The sequence below is a fragment of the Ambystoma mexicanum genome, chromosome 5p (genome assembly GCF_040938575.1).
Source record: "Ambystoma mexicanum isolate Mex_15411 chromosome 5p, UKY_AmexF1_1, whole genome shotgun sequence".
Lineage (NCBI taxonomy): Eukaryota > Metazoa > Chordata > Amphibia > Caudata > Ambystomatidae > Ambystoma > Ambystoma mexicanum.
The window spans coordinates 300,237,762-300,261,356 of record NC_090930.1 but is presented as its reverse complement, the minus strand read 5'-3'; the positions used below and the strand labels follow the sequence as shown (position 1 = coordinate 300,261,356).

General features: G+C 46.8%; 1 protein-coding gene across 2 annotated transcripts in view; it reads left to right on the top strand.

Moving 5' to 3' along the window:
* PASD1 (PAS domain containing repressor 1) overlaps window positions 1-23,595 on the top strand; it is a 622,352-nt gene that overhangs the window by 321,464 nt on the left and 277,293 nt on the right. For both annotated transcript variants that reach the window (XM_069612735.1, XM_069612734.1), the window contains one exon: window positions 16,925-17,007. In XM_069612735.1, coding sequence (XP_069468836.1) covers window positions 16,991-17,007 — 17 coding nt within the window. In that variant the 5' untranslated portion in view covers window positions 16,925-16,990. The remainder of the gene's footprint in view (window positions 1-16,924; window positions 17,008-23,595) is intronic.

The window sequence follows — 23,595 nt, the reverse complement described above, 5'->3', positions numbered from 1 at the left end:
TACCCTTCAGTTGGCACCATCTTGGAAGCAGGGGAGGGCAGGTGTTCCTTCTTCCTGTTAATTTCAATCTCCTACTCTTAATAATAGCAGGTTTCCTAACACCCTTTTGGTGCGGGACCGGGTGTCTCGTGGCCTGTCTAATGCACAGTGTGCTGGGCTCACGCGCTATGCTCGCTCGTTCAGCAAAATATTGGGCCACTTTGACAACATTTTCCAGGGCCTCTTTTGGTTCCCAGTCCGGCCCTGTCTAGAACTAGCCGAAGCACGTGCAAAAGAAGCTGCTGGATGGCAGTGTGTTTAAATCATGACTTCCAGCCGTGGAGTGTCTGAAGTCTTCTTAAATACGCCAGGGGTATTTTCCCTTCTCCTTGAGCGTACCCCGCTCCCTGCACTCCTTGCTGCCAGATTGGGACTTTAATAAAAATCCAAGTGCTACTTTGTTTTGCATTTTGTTGTCGAAATTGAAATGCAGAAGACAGGGGAATGTCTTCTTACTCAAATACTGACTTTCATTTTCCTTTTGTTACACAAGTCAGTGAGGTACAAAATATTAAGCATGGAATTATTTGTACTTTTAAACAAATTTAAGTCAAGTAGAGCCATAATGTTTGCTACATACACTACTGACACTGGCAGTCTTTGGTGGTCCTTAGTCATGCCAGAATGGCTCCTATAAATGTCAGAAACCCCGTATGGCCTGTGGTTCAGTAAGCTGTATAATGACAGCTTGCTTGCCATCCAATAAAAAAAAAAACCTTCCTCGATGTCATTTCAGTTTCTGATTCACAGCTGATTTGATTGGAAAGGAGCGCCTTAGCTGCAGTAGCAAGAGGTACATGGAATCTTGAGCAGGATTTCCTTAAGTTCCAGAAGCTCCTTGATAGTTTCCTCTTCTCCTCCTCCTTTACTCTCCCACTCCTCCTGCTGCTCCAACTGGCTGCCAGGTCCCTTCTGAGTCTTATAGGGGCCAGGCCCTCCTCCTACCAGTCTTCCACAGTTCCCTTTTCCCAGCACTTGCTTTTGGCACCTTCCCCTGACTTGCCTACTGAGCCTGGCCCACCCCTGTCCTCGCACTTTTACTCTTACACCTGCCTCCCTTTGCACTTGCCCTCCATGGGCTCCCCTAGCACTTACCCTGCCTCAGCCCTGGGGCCTCCCCTCACTGCATTTTGTTTACTGCACTTACTCGATCCGAATGTCACAAGACCTAGTAGGACTGTTTCTTTCTGTTTATCCTCCCCTGTCCCCCGTCCCCTTTTGTCTTGTGGCGCCTGTACACACTTTCTGCTCTATAGGCGCCATGCAAATGTCCAATAAATAAAATAGAATAGGCGTGACCTTAGGCAGGTCAGAGGACAAAACGGTACATCTGGCTGTGACGCAGTGGAATAAATACTGCCACTCTTCTTCAGGCAGCAGCAAGGAGGCACCAGCCAGGTGACACAGCAAGAAAAGACATTTAGTCAGCAAGCTGCCAACAAAGGAGTGGAATGAAGGTGAAGTTCAAACAAGTTTATTTAAATACAGTTTATTTTTGTAGCTGCATTCTGCTGGCCTTAGCACAGACGATAAAAGTTGTGAACATAATACACATATCAAGAATACATAATGAATATGTAAAGTGCAGTGTGCAAAAAAGTGCAAAGAGTGCATCCCCAATTGGAAATGAAATTGGGAAAGTCTAAAGTGCAAAAGTAACCATCACCTCCTGATCAATGAGAATAAAAAGGACTCCAAATTGATTGGGTAGCAGTCATAAAGCATTTTGAAAATAATGCATAATGAAAAAAATGCTTTATGACCCCTACCCAATCTAATTCGCTTGTCTGCTTGATTTTATTAACTTCATGATTTAGATTGTGAATACATTTGGAGTGTGTTTTATCCTCATTGATCAGGAGGTGATCTCTACTTTTGCACTCTAGACTTTCCTAATTTCATTTCCAATTGGGGATGCACTCTGCACTTTTTTGCACACTGCACTTTACATATTTACTATGTATTCTGGATATGGGTATTATGTTTACAACTTTTTATCGTCTGTGATAAAGCCAGCAGAATGCGGCTACACAACTAAAATGTATTTAAATAAACTTGTTTGAACTTCACCTTCATTCCACTTCTTCATTGTGATCTTAGATATACTAGCCCATGGAATAAGGGTTTATGGCCATACCTACCTCTTTGTGTGTTGTTTAGTCAGCAAGCAACTTTGCACACGATTGGTTGTGAGAAGTGACACCAGGCAACTGAGAGATTGCAGAAAGCATGGAAGGGCGCAGAAAAGTTGCTGCTCCCACAAGCATCCAGTCTATGGATATTGACAGCAGTCTCGAAGCTGTTCTGGTGCCTTTGTGCAAGTGTCCTGTTCTCCTTAGAGACTCTCCTTTCCAGACACCAGAGGAAGGGCAGTCTCTTTACTATTTCGCAATGTTGCTGCCTTTCAAGCATTCCGAAGTTAGGGAGGTGTCACTGCATAAATAACAAGGTAAAAGCCCAGGTTCTAGGACTCAGGGAAGATCTGCAGAGCTTCATCGGTTGAGTTGCTAGTGGATGCCAAGTTACTAATCGATATTTTTTGTAAAGAAGGCTACATATACTCAGGCCCTGCCCAGCCAGACAGTGAATATAAAGGCACATGGAACCTTGCAGAGCAAACCTACAAACCAGCGAGCAACAGTTTTGTGGATCAATCTGAGCTGGTTTGAGGACATACAGTAGCATGTTTCTGGTCGTTTTGACCACTGGTGATGACCCAATTACCTATGCAATGCTCTACTTGCTGCAAAATATCTCCCAAACGCATCCACATTGGTAACCAGTTTGTTGCGAAGTGACCAAACTCAATTTTCAGATGTGGGCCACTTTCATTAGCTGGCATGGGTTATTTTTTGCCACAATTCGACCCATGCTTGGATCGCTTGATGTCCTGTGTTGTTTAAAAATGTTTGTTACCAAAAAGATAGCCCACAAGTGACTTGCTGCTCCCAAATACTTGACTTTACTTGTTTAAACCAGGAGGCCGGCATGGTACAAATGACTGACCCCTGGCTGTGCCCATTCCCTGGTACAACTGACTCAGAACCCACATTTTGACCATCGTTAAATATTTTCAACGGCCAAGTTTTCAACAATGAGAAGCCATAAAAAGTCTTTGTTGGCTCCCGGGTTCCTGCACGGATTAAATTCAAATCCCTCTGCATCATCCACAAGGCTGTCTGGGCTCGGGGGCCACACTATCTTCAACTTTATCTTACTAAATACTCTCCCTCTAGACCACTTCATTCCTCTGGCACCAACTCTTTGTGTGTAAAGTGTTTTGCTAAACAGAGGGTAGGTGGTCGATCACTTTCCTCAGCTGGCTCCCTCCTATGGAACAGCCTCCCACTGCCTCTGTGCTTTGAGCAGGACTTTCTTAAATTCCAGAAGCTCCTCAAGACCTTCCTCTTTACCTCCTTGTTCCCTTCTTCTCTTCTCTGCTAATTCCACAGTTTCTGTGATTGGTGTCTGGGGCCCTTAAGCATCCTCGGGAACCCTGACCTTCCAACCCCAATCGGCCCAGCTCCTGTCTTCCTTCAGCACTTGCCCTGTCAAAACCCTCTGCTCTGGAGGATCACACTTAGTCCTAACGTGGCCCTTGGCCATGTAGCACTCAACAACCAAACACTGCATGTGTGGCTCACCCATGAGCCTGGACCCCCAGCACTTACTCCCTCTTGCCTTTTCCTTGCTGCACTTGCACGTTCTGAATGCTCAGAAAGCATAGTAGATTCATCCTTTCCTCCTTTTCCCTCCACTGCTCTTATTAATTATTGTGTAATGTAATGTATTTCACTCCTTTGCCATCGCCCTGTGGGCGCTTTGAAACAGTATTTTAATTGCTGTATAAGCGCCTAACAAACAAACAAACAATAAATAAGTAATGTCTGTGAAATCGGCGAACCCATGGTGCTGTGGAGCAAGTGTGTGTGTGTGTGGTTGTGTGTATGTGTGTACACTAGTGCAATGACCATTGAAATGTAAATCATCTTTAATTCTGAGCTAGTTACCACCATAGTGTTCTCCCACCACTGAGGCTTGTCTGCGGCAGACAAACTGAGCATGAATTATCAATAAGGCATGAAATAGGCAGAAGGATGGTGGAAAGCTTGTTCAAGCCTGGATGTGGGTAGACACAAATGTGCAGACTCGAGCTGAGAGTGGTGTGGAGGAGTATATGAATTGTAAGGTGCAAAAGGTACTTGTGAGGAATTGTCATCTGGCAAGGGTGCAAAGTTCTGGCTTTTTTGATTGTGTTAACACATTAAATTATGATATTGATTCCTACTCAAAAAGGGGTAATCTGAAACCAGATTCCCCCTTTACGGCATCTCCATGCCAAAATCTGCCACATCGGTGGCCTGATCCGTGGCACCTGCTCTACTTGTGGCACAGAGCAGGTTCCAAGGTCACGAGAGGCCCACATGACAGCCGCAGAGACAGCCAAGTCAACGCAGAGCAGAGGCATCATTTAAGATATGCCCCCTTGTACCCAAAATGTTGATGATCATAAATTGCCCATGCTGGTGGCAGGGTAAACTCTAAATAAAATCTATGCCTATCTTTAGGCATAGTGCATTGTGGCACTCATGATCATGACCACCACAGCCCAATTGATATCGCACACGTGTCAACTCCTGTAAGTCAGCTTTACTGTGAAAGGTGTTGTGAATTCTGGTAAGCAGGATGTAGTCCACCAAATGGAAGTAGGAGTACCTGGAGAGCCGGGTCTCTTCTTTGATCATATTGTGAGGGCAGGTAACACCCTCCGCCCAAGACAGGAGCACATCCATTCAAAAGAAGTAGCCTTGCACCTGGGCAGGGTGCTGTCTCTCTAAAGGCCTTTGTTCTCAATGAGAAGGGAAAGGGGCGGGATTATGATAAGCAGGAGGGCTCTTCTCAAGGGAAGGAGGCTTCCACCATCTTGATTCTCACTGCCTCTCTTTCTCTCTCTCTCTCTCTCTCTCTCTCTCTCTCTCTCTTTCCTGTTCTCTCCACTTCCTCTGGAGCAAGGCACTTTGGGTGTGACATCAACAGGGCAAGTCCACTGCATTCCGGAGCAGGGATTGGATCACTAAGGCAGGCTAGCTTTAGTCCAATCGCCTGAGGATGTTTGCCCTTAAAAGAAGGGGTCTTCCACCCCTTCAGCAGATTCACTCAATTTCTCTTGGATCCATTAAATCCGCAGATTCATTCTGAGGATCTCACTGGACTTCCTTTGGGGGAGTTGTACTTGCCAAAGGCTTTGGCCTAAGATGAAGAAGGAGTCATCCATGACAGAAGCAAGATCTATCCCCTACCGCTTCCAGGGCACATCAGGAGTAACCTCAGCTGTGGATCAGGACCTACCATTCTGCATCAGAATCTCCTGAGCTGGGAGAGCAGACCCTGAACGTAACTCTCCTATCCTCGAGTCCCCCTGAGGCGACCTCACAGCAACCAGAGGACCGGACCAGCTCAAGCTCCCTGTTCACTGCACTGAACCAGTCACTCTGTGTTCAAGGCACCTGGAACAAGAGGGAAGTTGCTGGTGCTGGTTGCTGTGCTCCTCCACCACATCGAACATTGCTTGCACCTTCGACCAGCTCAATACTGCATCATGTCCCAGCTACAGCTCATCATCGGGTAGGCCCAAAGTGACTGCTCAATGCCTGGTCCCAAACCAAATCACTGGAGAATCACACACCAACTCTAACTGGGGGTTGCAACCATGGCTTGGCACAGCTATCCCATGAACTGCCACCTCATTGATCGCACATCAACACCCCCAAGATCACCACTTTGATGACCTTCACCCGCATCCTCAAACAGCTGGAGCGTCACTCACCGACCCCTCCTGGCGCTAAAGCCTGACTCTACCTTGCCAACTGCAAAGCCTTCCTGGGACCACCCCGACCAACATCTTTGAGTGCCACCCCCTTCTAAAACACATAGCACCCACATTCACCCCTACTCAATGCCTGCTTGCTGTTGGGGACTCCACAATCCTACATGCCCGAACTGAGGCTGATCAGCTTGTCTGTTGCATCTTCTCTGTTCTTCCTTTGTGGAGGGTTTTTTATATAGTAATTTCTATTCATTCTATGTGCAGATGGTGTTTCTGATTAAAGTGTTTATATTTGTATTGACACTTGATTGGGCATTCCCTTTACTTTACTTTTTTAATTTATATAGCGCTAAAGACTGGCCCAAAGGCATAATAGCGCTAACAAGACAAACACAACAGAAAACATAAACCTAACCAGTCTGCAGCTGTAGGGAGAGCAAACACAGGGAGATCAGTAAAACACTTGATTGTTCAAGTGACTTTGGACAGTGATACTGTCTTGTCTGAGTCACTACTGGTTCATTTTCACACCCCTCTTAAGAGCATAGCCTTCCCTCTGCCCACGTTACCACAAAAGCAGTATCTCACTTAACTGTACCTGTTTTACCTTTATGATTGCTTTGTGTGTTGGTTTTTTATGAGTGTGGGGGCAGAGTGTGCCATTTTACCCCTACTCCTCCTTGTACTCCTGCAGAGCAGAATCCAATTCGTCACAGTACTGGAGCTGGGTGGTACAATATCTGCACTCAAATAGAAAGTACTGTTGTAGGTGAGTGGTTGTGTGATGGGCTTGAGATGTGCTGAACCATTTCCTTAAAACCTGGAGGCTTGTTTCGGCCTGGAATGTATTTTGCCTCCAAATCCAAAACCAGTCGGTTATTGTTGGAATAGAGGAGTCTTTGGCTGTCAGCAAGGATAGCATGATATGATAAGTCATTTATAACACGCCCATACACAAGTGTTTCTAGGCACAACAAGACAAGGAAGGGAGGACAGAAGGAGGACAAAACAACGATCTTACTATTCCTTGTGTCATTCAGATCGCACAAGTGCAGGGTGTGGAAGAAGTGCCTGGGGAGGGGAGAGTGCAAAGTAACTTGTAAGTGCTACCGGGAGGTGGCTCATAAGTGCATAGAATCAGGGGACTGTAGGGTTGCAGATACAGTCCCTTAAGTGGTTGGGAGGCCCTGAGGCAATGCAAGGACAACTGATTGTGCTGGAGCCTGGTCCCATAAGTTCAGTGGGTGGCCAGGTAACCAGTATGCGCAGCAGGCAGGGATATCAGCAAGGGAGAAGGAGAGAGAGAAAGAAAGCATAAGCGAAAAGGAATGTCTTGAGTTGCTTCTGGAACTTCAGGTGGTCCTGCTCAAGTTTGAGAGAGGCACGGAGGCTGTTTCAAAGGGAGGCCTCAGCTGAGGAAAGCAGGCAGGGACATCAGCAAGGAAGAGGGAGAGAGAAAGCAGAAGCGAAAAGGAAGGTCTTGAGTTGCTTCCGGAACTTCAGGTGGTTCTGCTCAAGTTTGAGAGAGGCAGGGAAGCTATTTCAGAGGTAGGCCTCAGCCGAGCAAAGAGATCTACCCCCTACTCTCTGCTTGGAGAAGCATATGACCCTCAGAGAGTTCGAGGTGGATGAGCGGAGGGCTCGAGAAGGAAGATGCTTAGGAAAGGAACGTTGGATATAGTGTTGTCCCAGGTCCCAGTAAGCCTTGTGGACGATGCACAGGGTCTTGATCCTCGCAGCCACAGGGAGCCAGTGGAGAGATTCCAGGGCTGGAGAGATACGATGCCTGGGCTTGAGGCCAAGGACAAGTCACACTGTCCTGTTCTGGATAAGTTGTAACAGGCAAGGAGTAGAGGCAGGCAGATTTAGAAAGAGGCTGTTGCAGTAATCCGGCCTAGAGAGGACAACAGCTCTGGAGACAGTGAGCTTCTGGGAGAAAATGAGAAAAGGAAAAATGCCTCTGAGGAGGTGCAGCTGATAGTATGACTTCTTAGAGATGTCACAGATGTGAGGAGAGAAGGAGAAGGTGGAGTCGAAGATGACGCCAAGGTTCTTAGCCTCACAAGAAGAAGCAGGTAGAGGACCCAAGGTGGGCGGCCAGAGTGAGAAAGGGAAGGCGGGAGCAGATGTCCGAATGAGGAGGATCTCAGTCTTACTGGCATTAAGGAAGAGATCGTTGGAGGCACACCATTCCTGAATTGTGACAGAGCTGGCCGTGAACCAAGTCTCAGTGAGACCAAGTACATCCAAAACAAGCTCTTCCAGGAGACGGCAGATGTCCGAGGAGTGTTTGACAGCAGAGCGAGAGTTCAGAGTAGCGACGTGGAACAGATTGCCACTTTTGTAAGACTTCCGTGGAGGGTTAGAGGCATGAGATATGCCCTGCGGAAGTGTTAAAGGTGCCCAGGAATGGGCAGAGGAGGAAGGAGGAGATGGCAGGGTAGCCAGAGAGGAAGAAGAGAGTGTTGGAGAGGTGGCAGAAGTAGGAGAAGGCAGAGTGGCCAGAGAAACAGGTGAGGGTGCCAGGGAGGTGGTAGAGGGAGGAGAAGACAGAGCAGCGAGAGAAGCAGCGTAGTGTGCCAGAGAGGTGGCGGAGGAAGGAGGCGGCAGAGTGGCCAAAGAAGCAGTGGAGGGTGCCAGAGAGTTGGCAGAGGAAGGAGGCAGCAAGGGAGCCAGAGAGCGGTAGGTAGGAGTAGCAGGAGAAGAAAGGAAGTTGATACGATGTGGGAAGCGTCTATCAAAACGAAGGAGATTGGCATGTGGACCGTAGACCAAGACAGTACCATTTAAGTAGACATCAATGGTGGTCTTGGATGAATGGAAGCGGGCCAGGAGGACCTCCCACTGGGTACCACCATTAATGGGTGAGGAGTTAAAAGGAGAGAGAACAGAGACCATATGGGGGTTCCATAGGCCTGGAGAGAGAATGACAAAGAGGATGCAGTGAGGGTCTGTCTGGAGGAAGCACTGGTGTAGGTATCAGTGATAGGCAGGCCTGGATTGGAGACCAGGATGTCCCTTTTGAGCTTCCTCCTACCAGACCTAGTGAGAGGGATAGGACGGTCGATAGAATAGCAGTTACAGAAGATAGGGGAGACAGCGAGCACCATAGAGGGTGTGGGCGGAGAGAAAGGGTGGGTCGCCCAAGCAGGCAGGGGTCACACACTGGGGGCAAATGGGAGGGAGATACACGGGGGTGTTAAAAACACAAAAAGGGGGAGCAAGTAGTACACCAAAGAACAAGAACACTGGAGCCTTGTGGGGTCCTAGAGTGAGTAGAGAAATCAGTACAACCAACGAAAGTACGTTACAATGGAACCCAAAGCCGTGAATATGCAAGTATAGTTCAGAATACAAAGCCGGTAGTCATAGGGGCCCTAGAGCGGAAGAAATGGAATGCAAGTGATGGAGCATGCATACAATACAATAGTAACCAAACAAACAAAATAAACAAACACTGGTGGTCCAAGTAACCCTGGGAGTGAGATGAAATGCAGGCAATGCAGTGGAATGACAATACAGTATTGAATAGAATACAGTGGAATGACAATCAAATAAAATACAATGGTCAAAGAACATAAGGGCACATGATGCGAGACACATGCAGGGAACAATGCACTGGACGTGGCTCAGGGGAGCCTGAAGAGGAAGGAGAGGAGGGACTGGGTCTGGGTAGCGTGGAGAGCAATACTGAGAGGCAAGCATAAGGTCGGGAGCGGGGACAAGTTGCGTGGGGAGCAGCACAGAGAGGGATGCGCTAGGCATGGGGAGAAGCGACAATAAGCGACAGTTGCATGGGAGCAGCGTTGAGAAGGATGTGCTAGGCCAGTGGAGCGGGGACACGTTGCATGTTGAGCTATGCAGAGAGAGATGCACTAGGCTGGGGGGACGGGGACAGGTTGAGTGGGGAGAACGCAGAGAGGAATGCACTAGGCTGGGAGAGCAGGGACAGGTTGCATGGGGAGCATGAAATGCAGGACATAGTACAATGCCGAGTGCAAAAGGGTTCAAGAGGAAAAGGGAAGGGAAAATAGGAGGAGTGAAGAACCCCCAAAATCCACTCTCTAAACCTACCATTGAAAACACAAATTAACTTCTTTCAAAACTGGCTCCCTAACAAGGCACCTTGTACAGCCGGAGGAGAGAGGTTAAATTATGTGACATTTGCAAAGCGAATAATGGCCCCAATGTGCTGGAAAGGCCTGGACTGGCATTGCATCATGTAATAGAGCTGACTATTGCATAATAAGGGCAATGATATTAACAGAAGTGAAAATACAGATTAAGTGTTGTATTTAGAGTATTTTTGTATGTACCTGGTTGGGAAAACTGTCACATGCGTATCCTGTGATCTGCCAGACAATCGCTTTCTGGTTTAGGGGAAAAGAATGATTGTATGTCTTGTCTGATGGGCTAAGCGGGCCTCTTTTTGACCACCTGTGATTTGTTTTTTTAATGTTTTGTTTTATTTTGCAACAATGGGAGTTCCACCAGCCTTTGCCCCTCTCCACCCTGTCCCTTTCCTGCATTTCCTTAGCCCTGTACACTTTATTGTTCCTTTCCCCCTGAGAGAGCTAGCTCTCTTCCAGAAGTCTAGAATATACATATTAGAGAGGCCCTGGTTTCAATCCGCACCTCCGTCATGCAGAACACGTGCATCATGGTGAAAGATATGTTATAATGGCAGCCATATGGTTGAAGCAAGTGGAACTGTTGAAGTTGGGGAGAGAGTTGTTGAATGTTGCTTTAAAAAGCAGATTTTGCTTCAATGGTGCTTGGTGCATTGCCCTGTTTCCATTTTGGAAGATTAAATGAAGTCAATATCGCCTTTACGTTTCACTTTTGCTCTGAACTTTGGGATAAGTAAAAAAACTGGTGGTCATTAGGAGGTAGGAGGTAACCATGCCGCTATTAGCTATTAGCTATTAGCGGCATGGCTACCTCGTTACCGGGTACTGGGTTCCGGGTCTGGGTTCCTTGAATGAGGAATTACCGGGCCATTCCGACCTTGGAGGGCCCCGTAATTCCTCATTCAAGGAACCCATCCCCATTCCCATTTGAGCCCTCATAGGGCTCAATGGGAATGGGGAGGGTGCTAACAATGGGCCCGTTAATAACGGGCCCATTGTTAGCACCCTGGTCTGCTCGCGGGACCCGCTAAGGACGCCTGGTTTGACCTGCAGTCCTTAGCGGGTCCCGCGAGCAGAACTTGTAATGAGGTGGTAAGGGGTTGACAGCTCCGGCACCTTGCTGCCGCCGTTAACCCCTTACCACCAGGGTCGGAATGACCCCCACTGTCTCTAAATACGCTTTGCGGACAGTGTTTTATAATTGATTTCAATGGAACCCGCTTGCTCAACAGCAGGTATGATATGTGAGGCGTATTCCATTGGAATCTTGGGTTATAGACCTAGATGAAAATCTTGCCAACCTGGGACAGAGGAGGAAAGCAAAGGGGAGCTGCTGTTTCCGCCTTGCTGCCCTCCTACGCCTCAGGACAGCTGTAAAATGAAGTTTAGCATAAAAGTAAAGCGTAAATAGCTCTTACGCCTTCCTTTTGTGCTCCACTTCATTAGAAAATGAACGTCATTGTTTCATTGGTTTAAACAATTATACTTGGCAGTATATGCTTTAAAAAACAAAGCCACTATTTCTTTCTATTCAATAATATTGCATTGCAGAGGAACTGACATTTCTCTTTATAAAACGTGCTGAAATTCACCTTTGAATATATATTAAAAAAGAAAAGGGAGTAAGTGACGGAATACGTGAGTGACTGCATTTGTGTGGTGAATTATGCTGCTAAGACAATCTGTACAATTTGTTTATTTAGTCAATAGGAGAGCAAATTAAGGTTAAAAAATAAGTCCTATAAAAGTCTATGGCCCTCATTACGACCTTGGCGGAGGACCATGGTGCTATTAGCACCATGGTCCATGCCGCTAAGGTTGCAATTCCGCCATGGTGGTAGGCGGACTTACCGCCCCATTCCGAGGTCGGCGGGGCGGTAAGTCCCCATTTCCCATTTTACCCTTCCCCATTCCCATTTTTGCCCCATAGGGCATAATGGGAGTGGGGAAGGCGTTAATTACGCCACCGTAAATTACGGTGGCGTAATTAACTCCATGGTCCCTTAGCGCCATGGATTTTAACACCTGCAGGTGTTAAAAGCTCCATGGCGCTAAGGGACCTCGTACTCAGGCGGTAAGGGTCGGCGCTGTTTACGCTGCCGTAAACCCCTTACCGCCTGGGTCGTAATGAGGGCCTATGTAATGGCGTAAAAGTGGGCAGTGACGCTCGTGCTATGAGGCAACCCTTTTGCAGTCACTAAGTGCATAAAGCATTCGCCTGTATCCTTGGATGTTTGCTAGAAAGGAGTTGTGGAATGACAAAAATGGACGGCCAATGACGTGATCGAGCATCTAACTTCCTTGAAGGATATGGTCACCAGGGGACCAGAAGAAACACCACTGACTGTTCACCCAGCAGTGTAGTTTTCTAGTCTAATGAAGAATTGATGCTTCACACTTGAAGTCAGTTTCGAATTCAGTTAAAGTCGAATCATTTCCAGACCTTTGATCAACGCAGGGAAACAAACAGGAGTTTTCCATTTCCTGTCAACATCCCTGAGTTTTAAAGGTTTATAATCGATAGCCATTTTCTAAATCAAGTGAAAAAAGCTGCAGGGAAACCAAACTGCGACAAGTGGCACTCTTCATGAACCCCACAAGTCAAAGTAAGATAGACTGCTTGGATTGGTCGAAAATTCACATGTTGATATTCATTGGTCAAACAGCAATGAAACCACTTATCCTGCTATTATGAAAGCCACCATAACTGGTCCAGATGACATGGGCCACAGCATCTCAATCTTCAGAAAGGGCAACTAGCTATAGCAAATCTTTAGGCATGCCAAGGATGGCTGTTTGGTAGAATGTCTTTATCTGGGTACTTCTCTTGCACCTCGATATGCCTTCAGATTACGCTCAGCATGGCGCTAAACGGCTTGCTGTGCTACCTAGATGCAGCTGGCTGTGCAGCATGGGCCTTACTAGACTGATCAGACTGTGTTAGGAATTAGCACTGGCAGGAAATGATTGTCACTCATAGCTGTCACATCTACCAGGCCTCACTGGCCATCAAATACCTGCACTGTGGCATTCCCATCGCAGTCAATCAAGGTGTCCAGATTGAGGAAGTATACCGCCTGTTAGCATCATGGCATGTGGTTATCAAAGGGCCCTGATCTCCACTTCACTCAAGGACATCGGCTTCTTGGTGATCTTGTTGAGTTCAGAAGTCCACGGATCTGGAGCTTGGTGCCTTTTCTTTACTAGACTTCATAATAATGCTGAGTGATTGAGAATCTCTACAGGGGATCTAGGGAAAGTAGCCATGTTGCCTCTGCAGAGACACAAGCCATCCTGTAAAAACAATACTAAAGGAATACCACTGGTAGCATTTTACCATTGGCGTTATAAGGCCAGCATAGTCACATAGAACCCTGCTAGGCACATGACAGAGGTAACTAATATTGAGGCATGTGTATACCCTCACCAAGGGCGTTAAGTGGGCCAGGGCTAGCCTGATTGGGGCCCCAGCACTCTCCAAAAACATCTCCCTAACCGGGCTGTCATATGTCCCCCAATAGCCCTCGTCAGTAATAAAGCGAGCCTAAAGTAGATTGTGAACGCACGGTGCTTGGCCTTGTTAACTCTTCATATTGGAGGGGCAGAAAGAGAGATGTGTGAAGGCTGTCTGGCAGGGGTTAGCGCCATCCTAGGGGAGCAAAAGGAGAGCCATAAGCCCAAAAGAAACGTTAGGAAATCACGCGGATCTACTGCAGAGCTCCCTACACGGTGGCACCCATATGGTCGGTGGCACTTTTGAAACATGAACAAAGTGCGGTATGCATATCCCGGGATAGAGAGCAGTTGGGACCCTCGCTCCAAGTGAATTTCACTGGCGACGCTCTGCCTGGAGTCAACTGGACCCTCATTCTGTGGCCCTTTAATCTACCCATGTACCTGGTTGATCCTGCAGGGGTCGCCGAATATCTATGCCCAGCCTTGTGTGCCTGCAGGGCTTTTTTCTGTTGACATGGGAGGGTCGGAAAGGGAAATGATGGCGCAGTGCAGCGTGTGTGAAAAGGCTGCCTTGCCGGGGTCAGCGTCACATTAGGAGAACAAAAGGAGAGGCATATGCACAAATGAAACGCACAAAGGAAATGCCACTTAAGAAAGGTTATACATGGGGAGATTTATTCTGATGCTCATTTAAAAGGCGTTGTGCCTTGAAATAATATATTCTCCCACCAGAAGACGCCTTTTCACAGAACGTACATAAAAGCAAGCGCAAACTTGCCTCGTCACAGTGTTTGTACTGATGCCAGGAGGACGCTCAGGGAAATTAGGTAACAAGTGGGCTGTCCGATCTGGTGAAGGTTTCCCAGACATTGCAAACCATGCGCACTTGTTTAAATGCAATTCAAAATGGAGAAAGATAGCTGATAAATGAGAATGATAACAGCGAGTGCGAAGAAAGCAATGTATAGACGAAAGGTAATTCCCGTATCTAGAGAAACTAAATCAAATCTTTCTCAATTAAATCAGCATTTGTTTTTTTTACAAGTGCAGTCTTTTTACCACACGAAAGTAACATTTGATTATTTATAAAACACTTAATACCCGCAGGTTTCTAAGAAGCGCAGACCCGTGGATCTTGCTTCTAAGCCGAGCACGTTGCCCCTGAGCTATCCTCCCGAGACTAAAGTGCTTTTGCCCCTTTTAATTTATGTGGGAATCTCCTGTACAATGCACATAACTGAGTCACTGCAATCATTTGGGTGCGCGACATTAGAAATTAATCAGTCATTTCCTGGGTGGGTTATGTATTATTTGGGTTATATAGGCCACGCCCAATACTCAGGCCATGCCCCTTGTTTACGGCGCCCTCGATTTGTTAGCCCACTTAAGGCACTGCCGTCACCGAAACATTCACGTACCTGCATATCTTCCCTGCCTTACACGTACACTCCCTCTCCTGATCTGCAGCAATGACTACATGTGAAGCTCGTGCACATTCATGTTGATTTCACGCGGAATGCTCGTGATCAATATCCCATGCCTGTGTCTGGTGCCACCCTTCTTCCCGGCAGGAGATACTGCATACTAACTCCTGCCATGGCACCCAAGCCCCATCCTGGATCCCAGAAACAGCGTGAAGAGAAGTATGAACAGACACGTATTCTGCCCCGTGCTCCTCTAGAGTGGGCACCTGGGCTTCTGAAGGCCCAGTGCCCGTGCCCGAATCGCTGTCTAGACCCGAGATGGTAGTTCATCATCTTGTGTTGTATGTTGCACAGTATAGCAATGAGGCACTGCATGCCATGGCAGATCGGTTGCCGCAGGATACAGACAGTGACCACAAGGAGGAGGGTCCACCGGACAGAATGATGCAAGGAATCGGGGAATCTTGCGTCAGCAAAATCTGGAATTGTGTTCAATTGACAGACATAATGAGAACCAAGAGGAACTCATGGTGCTGCTGGTGGTCATGAGGAGACACCCCTGACAGTGCCAACCCATGACCCGTATTTACAACAAAGTATATCATTGTCATGTCAACGTTTAAAAAAAAAAAGCTGTTGCCATCTACTAAAAACAGCCAACAACAATCATCCCTCTTGATCTCAACAACACTCACCACTCCCTTGAGCCACAAGATCACTGAGCTCCCTTGACACCAAAAATACCCACCGCTTGTGGCAGGGAGTCTGCAACCTTCGGCTCTCCAGTTTTGGAATAGAAGTCCTATCGGCCCTACCAGCATAGTCAATGATAAGGGATAGTGTCAGTTGTAGTCCAAAACATCTGGAGGGCCGCAGGTTGGAGACCCTCGCTCAGTGACATACACAATACGCACAACCCTATGGGGAGAATGTATTTATCTCGACATCCACATCTAATTCCCTTCCCCATGCCCACATTCCCATCCCAGGTGGAGTGACAGTGTTGGAACCGGTAGTTTGCAAGGCCCATCTATGGAGCTGGGCTGGTAGCATTGCAACCCACAGCAGTGCAGACTGGGCGCAGTGGCCAGTATGGGCGTCTGGCCCAGGTTATGATCCATCCTTGCCAGGATGCCAGAGAGAATGGTAGCTGGCTTTAATGTACCATCTTTCCACTTGGCATGACAGGTGCTCCAGAGGTGGGGACAGAGGCTGAAGCAGAGGCGGTGGTGAGGATGGCACTGCAAGAATGTTGACAGTGGACAATGGACCGCTGGTGGCCTTGCAGCTGCGATGCGGGCAATGGTAGTGGACATGGCAACAGTGATGTGTGGTGTTCTGGTGCCAGCTGGAACCGGCAAGATCACTTCCAGTGGCGGTGGTGCAACATCCTGGGAATGATGATGGGTTAGTGGTTTCACATGCATTGCTGTTAGTGTGCCAGATGCACATGGCATTTGCATGCCTCCCAGTATTTCCTGTCAATTAGACATGCATGTCATGCAGCAGGCAATCATGCACTGTGACTCTAGCGTTTATTGGTGGGAATGAACACGTTGCGCTCAACATAGCCCTTCTTTGCTGTTACTAGAACCTCATGTCCTTTGATGTGACCCTTTTTCAGTTTGAGGATCCCTGGTATCTAGGATGCGAATCTCACCAAATGAGGGAGAGTTTTGCTTCCTCCATCCTGAGAGTAAAGAGTTCACATAAGATAGGAATTGATAGAGTTCTAAATGATTTACATATTTCCCAATTAAACCATAAGGACCAGGAGAGTTGGAACGAGGTAGGTGTTTTGCCACCTGTAAAACACATATGTTTGCAGGATCACAGCCACCTTTTAATGCTTTCTTTTTACAATGGCTGCTGTTTGTTGTGGGTCGGTCGGACGTGCAGAGCGTTCCCTCCAACAGGCAGACATCACTGCGCCTTCCCTAATGATGTTCCTATATCATGAGCTAGCGTCGTGTGGATACTGTGGAGATTCTGCGAGCGGGTACAGTGTGTACGTGCACTCAAACACCTCTCTGCTTCCTTCCTCACAGTTTTCCAAGCTTTTGGAAGCAGCTCCTGATCGAGGTGTCTTTAAAGTGATCTAGGGGTGCTCAGGAATGTGCAATCCGGAGAGGTAAGCGCAATTCCCTCAACCAATATGACTTTAAGCTTTATAGCAGTGTTTGCCTTTTTTTTAAATATGCTTTTATTCTGCCGAGACGCTCATTGATATGCTAATTGTAGTTTTGCAGGATCTCTTTCTGCTATCAAATACTGATATACTCCGTAAAACATGAGATGCATTTTCATATTTCTGACATCATTTCAATCGAATTGGAAATTGGAAAGTGTGCCCAAGGTAATGCTACAATAATATGTGTAGTGCTAATAATTATGAATAGCTATCCGTGTCGGGACATACACTGGCACGGTGTTTGACGGGTGCCTTGTGGGGGGCCTAAGGGAGGGCTGTTGCGACGTGTGTGTGTGTGTGTGTGTGTGTCCAGCTCCGAATCCCAGTCTTCCCTCTTCCTCCTCTCTGTGCCCTGCATTTTCTCCTCCTCTCTGTGCCCTGCATTTTCTCCTCCTCTCTGTGCCCTGCATTTTCTCCTCCTCTCTGTGCCCTGCATTTTCTCCTCCTCTCTGTGCCTTCTGTAATGTGCTGCCCCCCCATTCTCCCGCCTTTATTTGTGATCCACTCCAGGCGACCTCATTTTCTCCCCTTCTAATATGCTCAAAATGCCCTCTCCTCTTCTCTGTGCCCTGCGCTCTTTATATCTCCTTCTTCATACACTGAGATGCTCCTCTCCATGTTCCACACTATGCACTTCCTTCCTCTTCCATATATCTGCATGACACATTCCAGGTTCCTTCCTTTTCTCTCCTCCTCCTCCTACTCCTTCGTCTCCTGCTCCTCCTCCTCCTTCAATGTCTACCTGGCCCCTTTGGCCCACCTTATTTCTACCTTCTCCTCTAACTTTCACTGTTATGCGGATGACACTCAGCTCTCTTTCATGCTCCCCTCAGCCTCCTCTCCTCTCTCGCTTATTCCCGACTTTCTATCTGCGATTCAGGATTGGTGCGCCTCCAAAGATCTCTGCCTTAATGCCAGTAAGACTGAGATCCTTCTCGTCGGGACCCCTGCTCCCACTTTCCCTCTCTCATTCTGGCCGCACTCCTTGGGCCCTCTTCCTTCTCCTTCCTGTGAGTCAAAAAACCTTGGTGTCATCTTCAACTCCGCCCTCTCCTTCTCTCCTCACATCACGGACATTGCCAAGAAGGCCCACTACCTTAGACCAGTTACACTTCCTCAGAGATATTATTCCTTTCTCACTTTCTCCCAGAAACTCTCTGTGTACAGAGCCCTGGTTCTCTCTAGGCTGGACTACTGCAACAGCCTCTTTCTCAATCTGCCTTCCTCTATTCTCCGCCCCCTGCAACTAATCCAGAACAGGACTGCGAGACTTGTCATTGGCCTCAAGCCCAGGGACTGCATCTCTCCAGCCCTTAAATCTCTCTGCTGGCTCCCGGTGGCTGCAGGGATCAAGTTCAAGACCCTCTGCATAAATAACCTATCATATCATATCATATCATCCACAAGGCTTTCTGGGGCTGGGACCAGTGGTCGAAGTGAGCAGGAGCGGTCGGGAGCGGTGCTCCTGTACTTTTTTAAATTACCTTTTACAGCTTCTATACTTTTATTTTAAAAAGAAACGGTACCGGAACGGTTTTGTTTTAAAATAAAAGTTTAGGAAGACGTTGAAACTTGCACTTTCAGTGCACTGCACTGAACGTTCCCTTAAACAGCAGGTGGAAGTGTTTGGGGTGTGTATTGTGTGTGGGAGTGGATGAGGTGATGGGGTTTGTGGGGAGCGGAGGAGGCCAGCAGGGAACATAGTTCCACTACTTCTTTTTGTACACTTCGACCACTGGGTGGGACCCACTCTACATTCAACTCTCTCTTCCAAAATACCTTCCTTCTCGAGCCCTTCACTCAGCTACCTCCAACTCTCTGAGGGTCAGACGCTTCCACAGGCAGGTAGTGGGGGTAGATCTCTCTCCTCTACAAGTGCCTCCCTCTGGAACGGCCTCCCTGCTCCTCTCAAAATTGAGCCTGACCACCTGAAGTCCCGGAAGCTACTCAAGACCTTCCTTTTCTCCTCTGCTTCCTCTCTTCCTCTCCCCTGCTGACATACCTGTCTGCCGCGCTGACTGGTTGCTTGGCTACCCTCTGAGTCTTACTGGGCACCAGGTTCCCTATGGTCAGTCTCCCCTGCACTGCCTCCGGGCCCTTACCCTGAGCCGCACTGCCCTGGCTGCACTTACTTAGAGCAATGCTGCCCTGATTGCACGTCCCCCGTGTCTCTCCCTTGCACTTCCCTCTCCTCCCTTCCCCATGTGCTTCCCCCTGTGCTTGCACGATATGAATGACACAAGGCCTAGTAAGATTGCTTGTCTTATCCTCTCTTGGTCTTCCCACCCTTGTCTTGTCGCGCCTAGAAACACGTGTGTACAGGCGCATTATAAATGACAAATCGTATCATATCTCATCCATATACCTGCATGCCACATTCCAGATTCCTTCCTTCTCTCTCAACCTCCTCTCCTCCTCCGCTCATCCATATATCTGCATGCCACATTCCACATCCATTCCTTCTCTCTCATCCTCCTCTCCTCCTCCGCTCATCCATATATCTGCATGCCACATTCCAGATCCCTTCCTTCTCTCTCATCCTCCTCTCCTCCTCCGCTCATCCATATATCTACATGCCACATTCCACATCCATTCCTTCTCTCTCATCCTGCTCTCCTCCTCCGCTCATCCATATATCTGCATGCCACATTCCAGATCCCTTCCTTCTCTCTCAACCTCCTCTCCTCCTCCGCTCATCCATATACCTGCATGCCACATTCCAGATCCCTTCCTTCTCTCTCATCCTCCTCTCTTCCTCCGCTCATCCATATTTCTCAATGCTACATTTCAGAAGTCTTATTTATCTCTCCTCCCCCTCCTCCTTGTGTCCCAGGTTGTGTGCGCCTTCCTCTTCATACCCCGAGGTATTCCTCCTTCTCTCTATGATGCCTTTGTGAACTTCAAGGTGTAGAGGAGGATATGTGACACCTCGACACCTGCCCCCTCCCTGCTTCCCCTTCCCAGTTCCTCAGCTACCCCTGGTGCCTACCCGTAACTCCCTATGTGCATCCCCTGTGTCAGTGCTCTGTTACTTCACAGCAAGGCTTGTGCCTTTTCAATCCCATGCACACATACATACATACATATATACATACATGATACGAATGTCAACAAGCAGGCTATAGAATAATTGTGTGGTTCAAAAGAAAATAATGCATACATTTATGATAATACTATTATCAAACTCAGGAGTATAAGGAATTGTGTTGGTCATGTAATAAATAAATATTTTGACCTAATGGCCAAATGCAATTTCCTGCAGATGTCACTCAAATCACTAAGTTATCTTGCCAGTGTAAATCAATGTTTACGTTGTATAAAGTCTCTGAAGTACATATTTGTCTGATACAATGTAATGCAATGCACCAACATTAAATGTGATATTGATTTAAGCTACTGAATATTTAATGTGTGTGCTGTGAAGTTGTCGTATTGTGAGTCCAGGTTTGATTGGTAGCTTGATGAACCTTGTTTATATCTGGGAAATTGAGTAGTTGTGATATGTGAGGCAATCTTAATTATAACAGCCACAAATCAAAACATATCACTTGGATAAATGAATTAATTGCTACCATATGATGTAATCTTGAAATGACTTCCTTCACATGATTGCATTTATATTTGAATATTTTTATTTCGGTCTGTTTAAGTCATTTACTGTGATCGTATTCATTTAATCTTTATTAGTAAGTTAGGTACTGAAGTTCTTTTTGTAATCACACTACCACACACATTCAATGACCAATGAAATCTGTCTTTCCCTGACGCGATGCTCGAATCACTGCCCGCACCGCCACCATTTAAATAGAAAATGTACTAGGTCCCTTTTCGGATGACGGTGGCCATTTTGGAACATGTTTCTTATGGCTGTCATCATCCGAAAAGGGACCGAGTCCCTCTTCCATGTTAATGCTGGCAGCCATTATTTTACATTTTTTTTCTCTCTAACGGGAGATGGGCTCGTGCTGAGCTGATCATCAGACAAAAAAATAAGAGAACTATCTGCACCCCGTTAAATCCCAGGCTTTGATCGGGCCTTCCAGGCTTTGATCGGGCCTTCCAAAAGCTCGGCCTGGTGGCCCGTTAAAGCCCATGTCTGACGTGAAAGCTATAATATCTACACCCTTTTTCATTGTACCAGTTTGTGTAACACTTGGTACATTTCTCACAACATTGGTTTCATTGCATTTATTTACTTAGTGTATGTGTGTTTCGCCATCTATTATCTTAAATATACAAATGGCATTGCACCACTCAACAAGAAGCAACTTAATGTTGTTTCCAGTTTTTATATATGTTACTTTTCATAGGTAGCAAATGAAACTCTTTGTATGAAATGTTGTTTCTCGTTTCCAAAGTTTGTAATGGTCATAGTCAAATATCTATCATTGTGATAGGGTGGAAGATTCCTTTTTCTTGGAAGAATTGTCCTTTTCCATGGAAGCATTTTAGTTTTTCCTTCCAGAAAAAAAACAATAATTCTTTCATGAAAAAGGAACGGATCTGTGCGAATGCCTAACACATAGATGCACTCTGAACATTGCCAGCTCCACTATAATTGGTTGATTTCTTGTGTGCACCAACCACATGAGTGTATGCCAAAATCATGCTAATTGAAATGAGCTATTTATTCGATAATTGGATTGAAAAACAGTGTTTCGTCTATGGAAACCAAATTCTAACAAAACTCACAAATGAATGTTTTGTCAGTGTTTTTGTACTATGAAAAGCATTCATTTAACTTCACCAAATCTGTCACGTACATGCTAACTTGCTATAACTAATGGTTGAATGGATTTCATCAACATGGTCATGTTCAAGAGTACAGTGGACTAAGGGAATGTGACGTGCACAGGGGGCTTAGCAGCAACGACCACACGGAATGCCCTGTTGCCATGCTGCGAGGACACTGTGCCGGGGCACCCCTGTCAGCCATGCTCCATACAAAATAGCTCGAATGTAGCATACTTTGTGGGTCTCCTGCTGCCACGCCCAATGGGCACGGTGCGCAGCGACCAAAGGACATGCCCAGAAGGCACTATTGGTATTTTTCTGTGCCCAGTGGGCAATATTTATGTGCCCGGTATTCTGCTCCGGCACAGTAACCTACCTTCCAACTTTTCCCCCTAGTTTCATGTCAGTCGTTCCGGCAGGTTTTGTGTTAGCCAATGACTTATTTTTACACCGCTAGATGAAACCTCACAGAACTATTCAGTGTGTTGTATGTATTACTTAGAAAGTGTTGTGCTGTTCCATCCTCAATGGCCGTCGCAGTTCCATCCTTAAGGTCCAAAGTTAAATGCAAAAAGTTTTTGACCCGCGTGTAATTTGCTCCTGTACAACACTTCATGAAACTTCTCCAAGCAGGCTGTATACACTGGCGCAAATCTGGAGCCTCCCGAGAGGCTCCTGTGCAAATGTGATAACCAAGGTTTGGGGAAGAGCATCTCAGACATGCTGGTGGCATCTCCATGTGTGCCACTATCATAAGTGTTATGACGCAGGCATCTCTTACTTGCTTCAGCTGAAATCTGTGTGGCTCTGGCCCACCGATGCGTCCCTGTCACCAGAGGTGCAACGCCCCACAACTGCTCTTTCAATTCTCCATCTGATGCATTTCGCAAGTTGTAGTCCTGCGTCACTTCAATTGGCTAAAATTGCCCGTAGAGCTCAAGTAAAAGCAAAGCCCAGGACTGGAACATGGTGTTCCCAGAGGCACCGATTCCATTAGACTTCATAGTGGGACTTACGACGTGTCACATACGTGTGGCTAATTTCCAAAATAATGTGGGCCTGATTTATGGAATTGGTTGCTCGGTTCAAAGTCACTTTGCACTGCTGAAAAGTGAATTTGCACTGCAAACCCTGATTCGTGGAACTGTGCAAAGTGTATTTCTGCAGGGCAAAGTCAATGCAAAGTCATTTTGGACTGCATTTGGACTGGTCACCCCATTTTAAGTAACACCAACACAACTGTAATATTATTGACTATCATTAGTTAGGAAACAATGCTCATATAATGCTATCATGTGCATGGTTACATGCACAGTATAAAAGCAATGCCTCAGGCATGCATGCCGAATTCATTTATTGTCATGCATCTACACTGCACATGATGTGTAACATTTCAGCCTTGAAGTATCGCCCAAAATGTCTGCTCGAACACGGATAACTTACTTTCCATCCTTCTTTCATCAGTCTTGCGTCCCACCTCTGGGACAACCTCCTTGCTCTAGCCTAGTTTAAAAGAAGTCACACAATGCAGATAGATTCTTGCTGTCCTATGTAAAACTCCAGCAGTGCACAAAATAACCATTCTGCCATAAAGATGTCATGTTCTTATTACAAGTGGGCAGTGATGTCACCATATTACTGTATGTGATTAATCAAATTCCGGGATACCAGTGATCCAGTGGTGAATATCGGTTTCTAAACCATCAATCAGCTCCACTCCACTAATACACCAGAATGGATCCCAAGAGATTGGAATAAACAAGAATCCAATTAAAATTATAAACCTCCATGACA